Source organism: Tenrec ecaudatus, chromosome 7 (genome assembly GCF_050624435.1).
Source record: "Tenrec ecaudatus isolate mTenEca1 chromosome 7, mTenEca1.hap1, whole genome shotgun sequence".
NCBI classification, from domain to species: domain Eukaryota; kingdom Metazoa; phylum Chordata; class Mammalia; order Afrosoricida; family Tenrecidae; genus Tenrec; species Tenrec ecaudatus.
Window position 1 is genome coordinate 104,196,222 of NC_134536.1, and position 18,920 is coordinate 104,215,141.

Here is an 18,920-nt window from a genome sequence, read left to right on the forward strand (position 1 = left end):
CGTGTTGTCCAAGGCTGTACTTGGCCCCGTGGGTTTCTGAGACTCTTTACAGGAGTAGAAAGCCTCATCATCTTCCAGCAAAGGAGCTGGTGGTTTTGATCTGTTAATCTTGTACTTAGCAACCCAGTGCATAACCACTACACCATCAGGGCTCCCTTGCTTAATCTACTGACTTAATAATTTTACCAAATAACTGTGGTGTCAGAAATTCAGTATGCTGAGGGTTACTGTGTGGTTGCTCACTGTAAATTAATGAATGGTGACCTTTCAGTTGGTTATAAAGAGTCTCGTTTGCTCTGAGTTTCAGCTGTACCACGTTCAGTGGGGCTGTTGCATGAGTGTCGTCAGTTAAGTGAGAAGAGCTGGCAAATGTTAAGTTCATGCATGCTTAAAAGTTCCCTAACTCCTGCAATTACGCTAACAGGATAAGGAATTGAGTTTTTATCTCCATACACATTACTGACAAAATACACAATCTATCAAAGAAATTGATCACCATCTGGTGATTACTTTATTGTAATTTTCCAAGACTATATGTGTTCTATGTATGACATGTAAATATTACAGGCATGCATATAGTGCACTTCACATGCATGAAGTACATAGAAAGTTAATATGTGGGAGCTATATGACTGCTTTGCAACAAACTGCCTAAGGTGTTTAAAAAATAATACTGTATACAAATAAATGTGAAATCAGGTGATTTTAAAAGCAGCCTTCTTAGGTAAGTTTTCCTCCCAATGTTGTCTGTGTTTTAATTGTTATACACAATATATATTTGGTTGCTTCAACTTTAATATATATACTCTATATAAACTAAATATTTCGACCAACTAATTACTAGTTAATATTAACTCAAGTCAAAGTTTGTTTTTAAGCCGATAAATCATATATCCTACTGCATTCTCTCCTCACTTACTGACCAAGCTAGGTTCCAAAGACCAGGTTGTTATGTGAAATTGATATTGTGTGAAAAAGAAGGATAACCACATCAGATCACACAATGCAGACTGTTTGCCTTCTTATGTAACTGCCCGACCACTGAGCATCACAGCCCAGCCACGCTGACACTTAACATTACCGTCATAACCAGTGTCATTCTTGCCATGCACTTGGTGTCCTTTACAGCCTGGTGGTCTTAGTTCACAAAATAATCAGATCGTTTGTTTGTTTTAATTTATTAAATGTGAGATGGCAGACAATGAACTAATAAGTGAGGAGAAAACAAAATAAAACAATGCTACCCCCTACCCCATGATTTGGACTACCCTTACGGACTTCGGAGACGTTAAATCTTCATAAGAGTAGGCAGCCTTAGCTACTGTGACTGGTCAGTTGAAAGCACTGGCTTTACTTAGGGTTAGCAGCCCCCTCCGTTCCCAGGGCTCTTCACCTGCGGAAGGAGATGGCGGTGCTAACCTTGGATCTACTTTTATGGTTGTAATGTTCTTCTTACCTTTTATCTATTTTGTTTTGTAGGATGCCAGTTTTATCACAAGGAATAATTTAAACAAAGAATGAAGAACTGATTTTTATCAAGAAAGCTATATCAGTTATCGCTGCTTCTTTAACTTGTTAGTTGGAATGAATACAAAAATTTAAGCTCATTTGCAGAAATAAATGAGATAATACACAGGAAATTTGATCACTATATTTAGTACATACTAATAGCTCAGTCAGAAGTTTGCTTCTATGACATGGATGCAATTCTCAATATGGTTATGATAAATTACATATAATTTGTACTCTTTTTTCTATTAGTGCTTATTTCATAGTACCAAGGGAGAGAAAAGACTAATGTATCTGTATTTACACATACAGAGAGTTATGTGAATCAGATGGTAAAGTGAATTTGGTAAATACATAAATAGATATGTTCTGAAGGTGCCCTAGTCACACAGAGCTTGTCTGCTGCCTCAAAGTAAGCTCTCTGAACCCACCAGCTGCTCCGTGAAAGAAAGATGTGAAAGTGTGAACATGGGAACCTCTCTGAGGCGGTTTTACTCTGTCCTGGGGGTTGCTGTGGTAGGAATCGACTAAGTGGGTTTAGTTTGGGATATCTTAGTGAATACACATGTATTTAGTAAAAGTAACTTCATGTTTATTTCCATAGCTCTATATTCTGTTATATTATTCTGTGTGTTCTTCTGGATCCCGTTTGTCTACTTCTATTATGAAGAAAAGGATGACGATGACACTGGCAAATGCACTGTGAGTAGTTTTATTTCAGAAGTCCTAATAGATGGTGCAAAATGAGATTATTTCTTTAAAATTATAAAGTGATTCTGATTTAATTTTTTATAGCAGCATTATCTAACAAATATGATTTGAATCACATGTGAAATTTAAATTTTTATGAAAGCTACATTTAAAAAAAGTATTAAGTACTTTGAAAGTATTTAAATTTATTTTGTTTAACATAATATGTTCCACATGCTACTATAAATATAGTTAGTATAAAGATTGAGATACTAAATTTCTATTTTTCATACAGTGTCTGTTGAATATAAATATGTATTTGACATGTCAGTATTACTATATGATAGTAAGTATGTTATATATTTTTGAAGATCTTGCTAAGTAATATACTGTTTCCACTTGACATCTAGCAAATTAAAACGGCCCTCAAGTACACTTTGGGATTTGCTCTGATTTGTGCTCTTCTTCTTCTAGTTGGGTAAGTGTTAACATCTTTCCTTGAAAATGGAAATGTAATTTTTTAATACAGGCAGAAAAAGACTCATCTAAAATGAATCAAAAATCTAACCAGGAAAAAAAGATATACATTAGCAAAACCGCCTTCTCCACAGAAGCAAAACCATTGACACTTCTAAATGCATCTGAGAGAAGTTTATGTCAAGAAAAGTGGCTCACACAGTTGTAGGAACACTTGGTTCAAGTCTTTATGTCAGATCTTCAGTTGGATGATTTTCCTGACTCCTAGGGAAACAGGAAGCTGGAAGACAAACCAGGAGGCAGGAAGAGCAAGGCTAGTGAATGCCAAGGTAGATTGGCAGATCAGATTCTATGGCAGGCTGCTGGTACCTCCAATGATCATTGGCAGTCTGTCATGCCATTGGCTCAAGTCCAGAGAACTGGAGGTCAGTGCAACAGAGGTGAGACCAACATGATCAAGAAGAGAGAGGGAGCAAGTTCTCCACGGCGTCAGTTCATGAAGTAGGCAATATCCTCAGTGAGACTTCAGTAGGCTGTGTCCTGAGTAGGGGGTTGCCTTGAGTTGTTTACATTATGCTAGGTCACATTACAGGGGAGGCCTTCCTGCCAAACCTGCTAGATCCTGACCTAGTGAAGTGGACACAAAAAATCTAACTATTATACGTACTACCTATCACCACTGAGCAGTGGTTGCAATGATAGAATGAACATTTTCCATTAGATTCTATCTAGACATGTGAGAGTGTGGCGTAATGTGTGCAGAGCATGTATGCTTTCATGCTTTAGTTTTACACAACTGTGATCAAATAATACCTAATTCTTGTAAGTTTACTCAATAACATATTGTGGCCGCCTCTTTATGAAGGGTAGCTGTAGATCCACAAGTTTTGCCTGTCGTACCAACCTGTATTGGGACACAGTGTGTTTGACTGGGCTTCTCGGAATGATTATTATAAATTTATGATGATCCTGAATTTCCTTTTAACATAGTACCACATCCTTTATGCACCTTTTCAGGATTGACCCCCTTCAGACTTTTAAATCTCCTAAATTATCTTTGTCTTGAACTCTCTTCTTTAATTCTCTTTCCTTAAGGATTTATATTAATATTAATAATTTTACACATCTGTGTAAGAGTAAACCAGCCTCTAAAAACCACGGGGTGGGGTCTGTAGGCACAATTATATGGTGATAATATATAAAGATTATAGTAAAGTCATAGAGAATAGGGAAGGTAGGAGAGAAGATAAAGTTTTTCATAGTAACATGCTCACCTCTGGGATAGCCATGATCTCAGCAGCCAGGTCTGTGGAGAGAGCCTCTTTATTTCTAACCAAGGCCTATATATACTTAGAGGTGTGCAAGACCCCCTGATTACAGGTAACCACATAAGTCACAGGAAGAGGTTGTACCGTAAGCAATACAGCAACGGGAGGGAGACGGTCTAGGGGTGTACATGCAATAGGGAGAAGAGGAATTAGGGGTACACATGTGACAAGATGGGCGGATCCTAGATTCAAGAGGGCAGCCTAACCTTAATTGTCCTTGAGCTGACTTGACTCTGTCTCTGGGCTCTCCAGGGAAACAGTCACTATCTTTATCACTTGGGTATGAGCGCCACCTGTGGTGGGACAGACACTAGTCTGATTGCTCTGGCTGGCTCATCTCCCCCCCCCCCCCCCCAGGAGAAAACTTCTAAGCAGCAGACTACACAATGAGCTAGCAAGCAGGAGACAAACTGGGGAAAATCTCTCTGTAGCCCACATATTTGTATATAGGTTTAACATTTTATCTTTGTAAGATATTTGTCATTATTAAAGAGTTTAATTTTTATTCTATTTTGTTATGAGATATATTAAATGCAATTATGTTTTTCAATTTTTTCATTAGAAATTTGTCTCAGAAATTTAAATAAACAATTTCATTTATTGTATGAATTATTGATGGACAGGAAATTAATATTTTGTGTTTCCAGAAGTTCTTGGAATGCATGTTTTATGTCAAGACATTTCTAGTACCTTTTATCTGTCTTGATTTGTCTTAAAAAGTGTATTCATGAAAGGACAGGTTTTTTTGAAACCTACCTGTTTTAAAGTTCTGAATGTTTTTGTTTGCTTTTGAAAAGAAAGGCAAATCTATTTACTTCTTTGTTATTATGGAGCTTTCTACTCTGTAAATCAAAATTATCTAAAACGGATCAACAAACTTTACAAGGGCCAAAATTTGCTGCCATCAAGTAAATTCTGACTTACAGTGACTGAGGTTTTATAGCCCTTTATGGGAACAGGTAACTTTATCACAAAGAGCAGCTGATGGATTTGAACCCCCGACCTTGTGGTGTAATAGTCCAATACTTATTACAAGGGCACATAATACATTGTTTAGGCTTACAGGCCACATGTAGCTCTACAGCAGTTATAAACATTACATGGACATGTAGTTCATAACGCCTGATCTAAAACAGACTGGTCATTTCATTGGAAGTCAGTCATTTTTAAATAGTGTGATTCTGTTTAATTCTAATAAGTCTTAAAAGGTTCTCTAGACGTGGAAGTAAGTTAAAAGGGAAGGACACCATTTCTGGTGAATATTTTAAGAGCAAGAAGCATCAGTTTGAACAAGAGAGCATTCACTTATTATCCAAGTATTTACTGCATGCGTGTTACATTGCAGACCCTGTACAAGGTATCAGTGAACAGCAAAGAATGAAAGCTTCTGTACCAGAGCACACGTGCTAGTGGGGAGAAAGAAAACACTGCTGAGAGATTAACCTATTACTACAATGTAGATGGAACATGACTGTAATAATAGAGATTTGAATCTACCTTTTAAAAAATCTTAGCTATAATCTTTTAAAAAATATTTGTGTGTGTGTGAATTAGGTAGTGGGATTTACATTTCACATTATCAACTCTCCATTCAGTAGTTAAAACCACTCTTCAGTAACATTTGTCCTCTGTATTCTGCCTCCCCACCCTCCCTTGATTTCTCTTGCCCTCCTTAGGGATCTCTATCCTCCCTTTCACCCCAATCAGTAACTGTCATCCCTCTAGGCCACTGCTTCATCTTTTCACCCTTGTGTTCCTTACCTTCAGAATGTACAAAGTCTGTTCCTTTTGATATGCAAGCCTTCTTGGGGTTTATCCTTATAGTGGTGGTTTTATACAGTATTTGCATTTTTGTGATTGACTAACTGTACTCGGCATAATGTTTCCTGGGTCCATCCATGTCATGAGATGCTTCATAGTTTCATCATTATTTTTTAGGGATGTGTAGTATTCCAATGTGTTCGTTTACCAAAATGATTTTAAAGGGGCATTTGAGGGCTTGAGGAGTGAATTGTATATAAATTGTAGGTAGGAAGACCTGTTGTGATAGTAGAGTTGAGAAATCAGTGGCAGAAAGTAAGTCATTAAAGAGTAGTGTCGAAGAAACAAGTAAGAAAGCCGTCTTAGAAGTTCAGCATGACTTGGTGTTCGGGTATGTGGCGGTGGTTAGCGGCCATCAAGTCGGTCCCCACCCATAGTGACACTGCACAACCAGAGGAAACATTGCCAAGTCGGCACCATCTTCACAATTGTTCCTTTGCCATGCCTGAGACCGTTGATCCATTTAATCAAGGACCTTCCTCTTTCCTCTGCCCCTCCACTTTACCAAGCGTGCTGTCCTTCTCTAGGCATTGGTCTCCTGACAGTATGTCCACAGTGTGTAAGACCATGACTTGCCATCCTTGCCTCTAAGGAGCACTCTGGCTTTACCTCTTTCAATTAAGATCAGTTTGTTCTTTTAACAGTCCATGGTACTTTGAATATTCGTCACCAGAATCACAATTCAAACGCATTCATTCTTCTTTAGTTCTCCTTATTCTGTGTCCAACTTTCTTATGCAGTGGGAATACCATGCCTTGAATCAGGTGCACCTTAGTCCTCAAAATAACATCCTTGCTTGTCAATGCCTTGAAAAGGTTTTGTACAGATTTACCTAATGTGTATTTTTATCTCTTGCTGCTGCTTTCATGAGCATTGATTGTGTATCCAAGTATGTCAAAATCCTTAACAACGTCAGCTATTTCTCCATTTTTCATGTTGTTACCTCGCGGTCCAATTGTTAGGATTTTGGTCATCTTTACATTGAGTCGTAATCCATACTAAAAGTTACAAAATTTTATCTTCATCAACAAGTGCTTCAAGTTCTCATTTTTTCAGCAAGCAAGGCCGTGTCTTCTGCATATTGCAGGATGTTAATAAGTCTTCCTCCGATCATGATGCCTCATTATTCTTCATATAAGCCCGCTTCTCTGATTATTTACCGTGCATAAAGATTGAATACATATGGCGAGAGGATACAATCCTAATCACACCTTTACTGATTTTAAACCATGGACTATTCTCTTCTTCTGTTTGGACAATTGCTTCCTGATCCATGTATAAGTTCTTCATGAGCACAATATAGTGTTCTAGAATTCCTCTCAAGACTGTCCATAATTTGTTATGAGCCACACAGTCGAATACCTTTAGCATAGTCAATTAAATACAAGTGAACACCTTTCTGGTACTCTTTCCTTTGAACCAAGATCTGTCTGACATGAACAATGATATGTCCTCTTCAGAATCCAACCTGAACTTCTGGCAGCTCCTTGCTTGTGTACTGCTTTACCTATTGTTGGATGATCTTCAGCAAAATTTTACTTGCATATGATGTCAACGATATTGATCTATAATTTGAGCATTCTTTTGGGGCACCCATTTTGGAATGGGTAAAAATATGAATCTCTTCCAGTCAGTTGGCCAAGTAGCTGTCTTCCACATTTCCTGGCATAGACCTCTACTTAGTTCCTCTACTTATTCATCAGTCTGTTGAAACATTTTAGTTGGTCTTCCATGAATTCCTAAAGCACTCTCTGTGGCTAATGCCATGGCAGCTCGACATTCTTCCTTCAGCATCATTTGTTCTTGCTTTTATGCTACCTCCTGAAATGATGGAATGTGAACTAGTTTTTGGTACAGTGGCAGTATTTTTTCCATTTTCTTTTGATGCTTCCTTCATGATTGAATATTTTGCCCATAGAATCTTTGAATATTGCAAATAGAGGCCAGAACTTTCTCCTGATTTTGTTTGTTTAAGATATGTTGAGTGTATCCTTCCTTTTTTTTCTTCTTGCCTTTTTCCATTTACTTAGACACAGTGAAATGACACCCTTCAGACCCATTTTGTCTCAGTGTGAGCTTCTAGTGTAACAACTAGAAAAAGTCTTAGGATGCTGGTTATCTTTAAGGTCTTCCTTCAACTGTGGGTTCAAAATGGAATAGCAACTACTTTTATCATACTCTTTCATTTAATAAGCATCTTTTGCATGCATTCTTGCAAAACAAAAAATACTAAGAAAGTAAAAACCCTAGAAATCAAAGCTATTTCCTTAGAATGATATATGAGGGGGTACTCCCCAAAAAACTAGAATTTCGCTGGGCAGAGTGGAGCTTTCATAATACAATTTTTTCCCACTAAGCAAGCATTGAGCAACTGGCTCTGAGTTAGTATACCCAGTGGCGTCTCTAGGAAGGTTCTCTCTCATCACAGTAAATTTTTTCATAAAAGGTTTATGCGAACCTCGTTTTTTGTGATGGCTGATTTAAGAGAACAGCATGCAGCTTTGAAATTTTGTGTCCTGCTCTGGAAAAATGCTGCAGAAACTGCTGTGATGCTGAACACAGCTTGCAAGGACAGCAGTGTGGGAAAAACTCAAGTGTTCAAGAGCTTTTCATGTTTGAAAAAAGTTAAAATGTCAATTGATGACAAACCTCGTTCTGGATGTTCGCCAACTTCGTGAAAGGACAAGAATGCCGATTCATAGTGTATTTGGAGTTCTCCCACCAGGCCAGACTGTGAATCAAGCTTTCTATTTAGAGGTTCTGAAAAGATTGTGTAACAATGTGCGACAAAATCGGCCTGATTTGTGGCAGACAGGACTTGTTTTGCCAACACAGCAGTGCACCTGCTCATGCAGCCATCTCAGTGCACCAGTTTTTGGCAAAAAACCAGCATACCTCGCTTGCCCCACACACCTTACTCACCTGACCTTGTTCCATGGGACTTCTTTTTGTTTCCTCGAGTGAAGAGGGACATGAAAGGAAAGCAATTTGATGACATAATAGAGGTAAAGAAAAATCGGAGGGAAGTGCTATGTTATTTAAACAGATGAGTTTGAGAAATGTTTCCAGGATTGGAATCGTAGATTCGACAAATGTATTAAGTTTAATGGAGAGTACTATGAATGTGATACGGTTGTTTTGTAAAAAGTTTAAATATATAACTTTAGAAAAAATTTTTAAAAACCGGTATTTTTGGTGGATACCCCTTGTATGTTTATTCTGGTGTATTTCTTTTCTCCTTTTATTATACATAGAAATATATCACAATAATTGTCCATAATTTAATTCTCTTTCTGATTTAACATAATTTCTTCATCTTTTTTTGTGCCATGGAACTTTTTGCCAGTTGTCTGCCTATGGCTTCTCAAAATATTTCAGATGCAAACATTTAATTACATGTACTTACAAGATTATTTACACATATTAGCTACTACATATTAAACAAGAAAAGATAAAAGTAGATTAATAATAGGATACAGAAAGAAAGGTCATGTATAACTTATCAGGAGAAAGCTAGGGTAGCTATATTAACTTCAGTCAAGGACATTGCCAGGGAGAAAGGAGGAGCATAATAAATTGAAAGATAAAGGGTTCAATTTCCCCAGAGACATAATAATCCTAAATATCTGTGTGCCTGATAACAAAGTGTCAAAATATGTGAAACAAAAACTAATAGAACTGCAAGGTCAACGACAAATCCACTATTAGAGTTGTAAACTTCCACATCTTTCCCATAGTAATTGACAACTCCTGCAGGCAGAAAATCAGTAAGCGTATAGTTGAACTAAATAGCACCATATATCAACTGAACCTAATTGGCATATATAGAATACTTCACCCAACTATAGCAGAATACATATCCTTTTCAAACTCACATGAAACATCACTAATCTAGACCATGTCCTGGACTCGGATATATAAAAAAAAAACCCACTATAAGTAAAAAAGAATCAAGATATGCTCTTAGAGATCCGAATTGGAAATCATTACCAGAAAGATGACTAGAACAATGCCTTAACTGGAAATGAAACAAAGCACTTTTAAGTAACACATGAGCCAACACAAACAGCCCCTGGAGAGATTAAATAAGATCTTGGTTGACTGTATCGGGTCTAAGACAAAGGAGTAAGGAGTTTTAGGCTTCTGTCAGCCTACAGAAAAAAATTTAAAACCGTGCAAAATGTGACAGCATTGACTTTGCTAGAGGGGCATTTGGTTCAGTTGTAGAATTCTCATCCTTCATTCCAGACATCTGATCCAATTTATGGCCATTGCATTTCAAGCACAGTTACCACCTGTCTATCACTTGAGGCTTTCATGTTGTTAGGATGTTAAACAAGTTTCCGTGGAACTTCTAGACTAAGCTTCTAGGATGAAAGGCCTAGTGATTTACTGCTGAAAACCAGACAATGAAAAGCGTGGTTGGGTCAAACAAAACCCTCTGTATATTTGGCAACTGAAGGAAAGAGCTGACTTGATGGCTACCATCAATAGCAGCCTTTCTAGTGAACTGTTGAGAGATCATATCAGTGAGGTGTGACAGTTTATCAGTTAGAAGGAAGGCTCTGTAACTTTTAGATACTGGTTGGACCACCATCCCACCATTTTTCTGTGCACAGTGCATTTGAATAACAACCAAGCTTTGAGGTCTTTGGCTGTTCTCTAGACCGAACAGTGTCCTTACTGACAAAGTGAATCATGTTTGTCCATTCCCTTCAGTCTAGTTACTATCTAAAGTACTAAAGCAACAGGCTTGTCTGTGTCATCCATCTTGGAGGGAAGGAGCAGCAAGCATAGGCTGGGGGCACTGCAAATGGGAACTGAATAACTTGTCACCTGGAGCAATAGAAGGCAAATAATAGATACAGCAGCATCAAAATGCGGGGGATAATTTCTTTGCGAAATTGGAACGGGGCATTTAAAGGCACCAAAGTATATATAATTGGGAGAGCCACACACGTACCTTGAGCATTCCTGCCCAGAAAGACCTGAAGTAATCCATAAGCATTCTCTCTAGGGGGGTGTGTTGGTTCAGTGTAAACCTGGCTAAGCATTATCCCAGTGAAGAGCTGTACTGCAAAGGCTACAAAAGGTTCCCATCACCCCACCCCAGTGCTTTTATTTCTGCTTGTTCCTGCAAAATACTTGGACAAAGTCACTAAGCTAATGGACTACCCATAGCCTTCAACAACGAGAAGAGAAAAAACTGTTGGAAAGGAGGACAGAAAAGTTAATAAAAATACTTGGCAAGCCTAGAGAAAGTTGGGAAACCTGAGTTCTAGAACAACTACATTATACTTTTCAGGTATCTGGGACTACCACATATTATTCTAAAAGAAAAAGAAAATGTCAAGACATAGAGAGCAGAGACATAAGGAAGAAGGATCTGTTCAAAGGGAAAAAAGTAACAGAACCAACCTTAAGGAAAATTAGACATTTGAGCAACTAGATTTAAAATATAAATAACATAAGAAAACTTTAGAGAACTTCAGATAACTTTTAAAAAGTACATAGAACTAAAGAAAATTAAGAGAATATGCAAACAAAATAACAACAGGTAGAAATTATAAAATTAATAACTTTTGGAACTGAAAAATATAATTAAACTTTAAAATTTATTAGAGTGGTTCAACAGTAGAGTGAGCTGGCAAAAAAAGATTCAAAGACCTTTAAAGTTGAACTATTGGAATTATCCAGTATAAGATAAAAAAGGTATAAGATAGAAAGGAAATTGATCTGACAATAAAAGACCTGTAAGAAAAATAATATATAGGTCAGTCTTACTGTATTTTTAGTTTCTAATTGTTGAAGCTACAATCTTCAATACCCACATGGGGTCATAGTCAGCATCAACCCAGTGTCAGTGAGTTAAAATATAAAGGTATAATTTGTGGAGTTGACAGTGTGAAGGGGAAGGGAAGATGGTGTAGGAAGAGAGTTTTTGTATACTATTCAAGTTAAATTGGCATTGATTTAATCTAGGTTATAATAAATTTAGAATTGTAAATGTAACTAAGGAAACCACAAAGAAATTTCCTAAAGAAAAATAGATAGAAAAAGAAATGAGTGGGGAATGAAAGTTATTACCACACAAGTTAGCTTAATGTACACAAAAAATAACAATATTCAAGGAAATAAGGCACAAGTATAAGACACTAAGAAAACAGTAAGATGCAGAGAAAGTATTCCATTTTTGGCAATACTTTAACAGTGAATGGACTGAATTCTCCAATCGAAGTCCTGGCATGGCTGTACGGATATTAGACAAACCAGATTTAATTCAAAGACTGTTATGAGGGATAATGAAAGACATCATGTATGACAAGAGACTTAATTTATCAAGAAGCATTGATCCATTTGCATGCATCTTATAGCATCAAAATATGAGAAGCAAACATAGTCTAGTAGTCGGAGAAGTCAACGTACTACTCTAATGGATAGAATTTAGATATAAAACCAACAAGAAAATAGAAGACCTGAATTACGTTATAAATTACTTAGACTTAACAGACACTCATAGAAGAGTACCTAATAACGCAGGACATACCAGTACTTTCATCTCTGGTACACATGGATTATTGTCTATGATAAATGATATCCTGGGTGACTAAGTCTTAATAAGTTTAAAATAATTAAATCCCTTCACAATGTCTTTTCTGACCTCAGTAGATTGAAACGAGGTAGCAATAACAGAAGGAAACATTCACAAAAAAATCAAGTGGAAGATCACATTATTTAATGTCATATCAAAGAAATTACAAGGGATATTAAAAATGCTTTGAGATGAATAAGAATGAGAAACAATATACAAACCTATGTGCTACAGTAAAGGCAACACTCAGAGGGAAAGTTATCATTACAAATGCTTACATGAAAAAAAAGAGCTCAAAACAATAATCAACTTTACACCTTGGGAAATTAGAAAAGGAAAGGCAAACTAAGTTCAGCACAGACAGAAGAAAGGACATAGTACAAATTAGAACAGTGAAAAATGAAGCACAGCATGAAATACAATAGAGGACATCAACAAAATTAAAATAGGTTCTCTGAAAAGATCAACAAGATGGACAAGCGTCTTCTGAACTGAGAAGGGAAATAAGAAAGAAGACTAAAGTAACTGAAAAGCTTTAAAGACGAACAACATTAGTACTGATTTCAAAGAAATTAAAAAAATTAAAGGAATATTATGAACGATTGTATGACAGACTATATAAACTAGATGAAATGGACACATTCTTATAGAAAGAAGCCACCCCCAAATTGACACAATAAAAATTGATAATAGATATTTAAAATAATCATATATAATAGATATATAACAAGGGAAGAGATTAAAACTAATAAAAACCTTGTTTTTTATTAAAAAAAACTAATAAAAAATTGTACACTAGATGACTGTTCCTTGGTTAATTCTACCAAACATTTTTAAAAGCACCCATTTTTCTCAAAGTCTTCCCCCCCAAAAAAGAGGAAGAAGGAGCACTTCCTGAGTCATTTTATGAGTCCAGTATTATACTGATACCAAAGCCAGAAAATGACAGTACAAGAGAAGAAAACCACAAAACGGTATACCTTATGATTATATATGCAGTAATCTTCAGTGGAACAGTTCCAAACAATATCTACAGCATAATAAATGGATAAGTTATGTAATTTGTCGCCATTTAATTGAAAACCGTGATTGAAGCAGATACATATAACAAAAGGTCTTCGAAAGGTTAATGGAAAAATATGGCTGACCTTTAGTCCATTTGTGTTAGTCTGGGTAAACTAGAGAAGCAAATTCTTGGAAACGCATATGTGTATAAGAGAGAGTTTTTTATAAAGGGTAATTGTACATTAAGAAAGCATCCCAACCCAGTACAATCCAAACCCATAAGTCTGATATTAGCCCTTATGTCCGATACCAATCTGTAAAGTCCTCTTTAGACTCATGAATCATACAATGGTGCTGAGTGCAGAACCATCAAGGCCAGTGGGTAGAAAGTCTTTGGATCCAGTGGTGGTGTAAGCTAAAGCATCTTAGCACTGGCTTGGGTTTCCACGTGGCCCCTCTAGTTCCCAGAGGTCTGGTTGCATCAGCGGAGGTCCATGTGGCTTCTCCAGCTCCCAGGCTGTAGCGCCATGTGTCTTGTCAATAGAGTATTGTCTCAGGGAGTGAGCAGAAAGAGTCTCTCCCTCCTCCAAGGAGGACAATCCAGGAATTTCCAGAATTCTCAGGAAAAGGCCATGCCCACACAGAGGCCTCATTGGTATGATCGGATTGACTGAGTAGACTCCACCCTGTCACTCTTATTGCTATCAAGTCCCAAATTGACACCAGATTATGTAACTACCACACCATTTTTCCATGATCTTTTTAAAGATCCCTCTTAATTCACTGTTCATTGAAACATTACTCATAATAAGTAAAAATGAAGACCCCTTAAGTATGGATAGCAGATATATGCATTTTAAAAATTAAATAACAAAATATGATGAATAAAAATGTGAAGTATATATACGAGGAGGTATCCTCCAAAAAAACCCAGAATTTTTTTTCAAAGCTATGTCAAATTTGGTTTTTTGGGGTAGCCCGTAATATAAGGAAGTATCATTCTGTAATAAAGAGAAATGAAAATTGACAAAGTTTTAATTTTATTTGGATCTACAAATGATGTATTGCATTAGGCAAATCCATGGCCAAAGTCCTCTTTAAAGTGTTAGAGAACAAAGATGGGACCATAACAACTGAAGTGTATGATCCTAACCAGGTCATTTTCCACTCACCTCATATACATATGAAAGCTGGGTAATAAATAAAGCAGACTGAAGAATTGATGCAACTGAATCACGGTGGTGGTTAGGAATGTTGAATGTATTCTGATTGCACTATGAGCAAATAAGTGTCTTAGAAGAGGACTCTTCCAGTAGGACAATAATTCTTCATGTACTTTGAATATGTTATGAGGAGGGACCAGCCTCTGGAGCAGGACTTGATAAAGTAGCAGTTGTTGTCATCAGATGCCCTCCAGTTAGTTCCAATTCAGCGACCCTGTGTACAACAGAACAAAACACTGCCCAGGCCTGCACCATCCTCACAATTGTTACTCTGCTTGAGCCCATTGTTGCAGCCACTGTGCCAATCCATCTTGTCAGGGTCTTCCTCTATTTTGCTGCCCCTCCACTTTGCTAAGCATAATATCCTCCTCCAGGGACTGATGACTCCTAATAATGTGTCCAAAGTACCTGAGACGCAGTCTCTGTCCTTCCTTGCAGGGAGTGTTCGGACAGTGCTCCTTCCGAGACAGATTTGTTTGTTCTTTTGGCAGTCCCTTCTACTTTGAATATTCTATGCCAGCAATGTCATTCAAATGGTAGCGGGTCAGTAGAAGACGACTCTCGATGAGATGGAATGACATAATGTTTGCAACAGTAGTCTCAAGCATCTGTGAGAATGGTGCAGGGCCAGGCAGTGTTTTGTTCTGTTTTGATGTAGGGACACTGTGTCTTGAAACAGTTGATGGCACCTAACATGGCTAACCAAGAGAAAAAGAGCTAAGATATAAATTCTTAATATATGAAACAAAAGTGGTGCCCTTACAATCCCATGGACATCAGAGGGATATAATTGAAGTTTTAAACAACTCTGTGCTCACAAATATGTTACCATAGATGAAATTAAACAATTTCTTGAAGACAATAGACCAAAACTCACAAGGGGAAATCTAAATAGACTACTTATTAGAAATAACCTAAACATCCTATTTATTAGAAAGTTGAAGCAACAGTTAAAAGTCTTTGAAAACAAAAAGCACCAAGGTCAGGGTTTCATTGCTGAATTCTATCAAGCATTTAAGGAAGAAAATTTTTGCCAATTTTCTATTTCTTCAGGAAATTAAAAAGTATTCTTTGCAACTCTTTGCTCCAATATCAAGGCCATACAAAGATACTACCAGGAAAGGAAATTGCATACCAATATATCTCATGAATATAGATGTCAAAATAAGCAACACGATATTTAATATAATAGTGTATAAAAATTATGCACCACGACCAAGGTCATAAGCTATATGTACAATGCTTGATTAACATTCAAAAATCACTATATAGAAGAAAAATGTATGAAGATGAGAAAAGTGCTTGAACATGTCAATATGTGCAGAAAAAGCTCTTGACAAATCTAACACTCAATCATGGTAAACTCTCAACATGATAAAGTCAGCTTACTGTGATAGACCAAACTTGCTCTGTTTGATCAAGGATGTTGACCAAAAAAACCCAAAAAACTATAGCTCACACCATACATAGTGGTAGTAACTAGATGTTTTCTTCTTCAGAATGGAACTTAAAAAAATCACTTCTTCCCACTCCTGTTTAATATCATATGATCTGTCCATTACTGCATTCCAGCTAATGCAATAAGATCAGAAAAGAAAATGAAGGGCATACAGATTGAGAAGGGAGAATTTATGCTTGCAGTTGACTTGATTACCTATGTAGGAAATCTCAAAGTGAGACACACACACCAATATGCACTCCCCTAAACAAAACCTTGTTGAACAAGCAAAGCAATTATAGCAAGGTTGCAGGATACAATGTACTTAGTTCAATTACTGTTTTTATTTATCAATAGTAAACAATTAGAATTGAAATTAAAAACACCATACCATTTACATTAGTACCTAAAATGATTTAAAATACCTATATATAAAACAACAAAATATATGCAAGATCAAGATAAGGAAACTTATAAAACTAGGATGAAAGAAGTGAAAGCTGATCTAAGTACATAGCTATTTTATGTTCATAGCTTTGAAGACTCAATATTATGAAGATGTCAGTGACAGATAGTATAGCTGTTTTGGACCTCACTCTGGCCGTTTTCCAGAACTGAAGGTTGGCTTACCTTACAACCTAGCAAATGTGTTCCCACTTATTTACTTCACATGATTGGTAACCTTCAAATCCTGAACTTGCATGTGTGTATAGATGTTTTACACTGTGAGAATGGGTAAACGGGAAAGCACTGGAGGACTGTTCGTGGGTGAAAGCACCTATCAAACTATGAGAAGACATGTAGGAACCCTAGATGTGTATGTAAAAGAAACCGAAGTGAATAAGTAACATACTCTGTGATTCACACTCTATGACATTCTGGAAAAGGCCAAGTTTAGAAAAAGTGAAAGGATCATTGGTTGCCAGTAATTCAGGAGTAGACAGGAAATGAATTTAGGCAAAGCGCTGGGTTTTTTAACAGCAGTAAAACTACTCTGCATAATAATGTAATGGTGGATCCATTCCATTGTGCATTTCTGAAAACCCATACAACTGTAAAGCACAAAAAATGAACCCTAAAGTAAATTGTAGATTTTATTTAATAACAGTATATCAATATTACATTATTAGTTGTAACATATGTTCTTTTTGTACAACTTTTCTGTAAAGCCAAAATGCTTTAAAATGTATTATCAAAAAAGAATTGAAAACAAAATTAATTATCCTGAGTGCATTAATAAAACTACTAAAGTTGAATTTTGTTTTAAAAATTACTAAAAATTGAGTTTCAGACCAGTTTCTTTAACTTAACCGTTTATCTGTAGATTCATCAAACAGAATTATTTTCTTCTTTTTAGTGCTTTTGTTCCATTGAGTGTTCCCAATAATAAAAATTCTACAGAATGGGAAAAAGTGAAGTTTCTATTTGAAGAACTTGGAAGTAGTCGTAAGTATTCTTTAAACCCCTCAACAACATGCATAGTTATTTATATTTAATGATCCTTGGAACATTTTCAAGATATTGCCTACTTTTACATTGTTAAGAATTTAATCATAAAATTCTTAATTTGTGTTTGAAAGTTTACAAATTAGGAGCTTTATGCTTTCTTATTCATTTCTAGTTCTGTATGTACAATGTATGTAGTCTCTTGACCTTTCCATAAAATTCTTGTATTTGGCGATCTTTTTCTTAATTTTTGTAATGAAGCTCCTACTAATATATTTTCTTTAGTTCATTTGAACAGTATCGGATAGCTTTAGAGAAATATGCTAGATATATTGGTTTTAAGTTTTAAAAGTAAGAGATGCTATATTTCTGCATGTCTATCCAGATAAGATAGGCAGGATAAACAATTTGGAGATGAAAAGACCGGCACCAGTGGTTCGAGGGGTATACAGGAGAAGGGGGGGTGGGAGTAAGGAATGAGGGGGGACAACCCACCCAGGGACAAGGGAGCAAGTGAACTAAAATTAATGGAGTGAAGGGCATAGGTTGCCTAGTGGGGTTTCAGCAAGGGCCATGTAGCAGCGAGGAAATACTAAATCCTAATGAAGGCCGAACTTGATGGTGGGACAAGAGGAAAGTCAAAGGAAATAGAGGAAAGGACCAGGAGGCAAAGGATATTTATACAGGTCTAAATACAGGGGTGTACATATGTAAATATATTTTAATGAGAAGGGAATAGAGCTACGTACTCATATATAGTAAGAATTAAGGTTCCAGATGGACATTGGGCCTCAATTCAAGTACTCCTTCAACACAAGAACACTTTGTTCTAATAATCCAGCATTCTGTGATGCTCATCTTCCCGACACGATCACTGAAGACAAAATGGGTTCATAAGCAAACATGGTGAAGAAAGCTGATGATGCCCAGCTATCAAAAGATACAGCTTCTGGGGTCTTAAAGGTTTGAAGATAAATAAGTGGCCATGTAGCTGAGACGCAACAAAACCCACACACAAGAAGCACAGTAGCCTTTGTGATCATGAGGTGTTGATGGGATCAGGTTTCAGGCATCTAAGAGCCAGAACAAAATCATACCCAATGTTAATTGGGAGGGTGGAAGGGGACATGAAGTAGAGACGCAATGCCCATCTGTAGACAATTGGACATCCCCTCACAGGGGGATCACAGGGAAGAGATGAACCAGTCAGGGTGCAGTATAGCACCGATGAAACACACAACTTTCCTCTAGCTCTTTGATGCTTCCTTTACCCCACTATCATGACCTCAATTCTACCTTACAAATCAGATTAGACTAGATCCTGCACACTGCTATATATAATAGCCCGCAACACAGGGAATCCAGGAGAGATAAACCCCTCAGGGCCAACA

General features: G+C 36.8%; 1 protein-coding gene across 1 annotated transcript in view; it reads left to right on the forward strand.

Moving 5' to 3' along the window:
- The window catches only part of LMBRD1 (LMBR1 domain containing 1), a 93,814-nt gene that overhangs the window by 26,550 nt on the left and 48,344 nt on the right, over positions 1-18,920 (forward strand). The window contains exons 4-6 of the mRNA XM_075554925.1: positions 2,114-2,211; positions 2,610-2,677; positions 17,441-17,529. Of these exons, the coding sequence (XP_075411040.1) occupies positions 2,114-2,211; positions 2,610-2,677; positions 17,441-17,529 (255 nt within the window). The remainder of the gene's footprint in view (positions 1-2,113; positions 2,212-2,609; positions 2,678-17,440; positions 17,530-18,920) is intronic.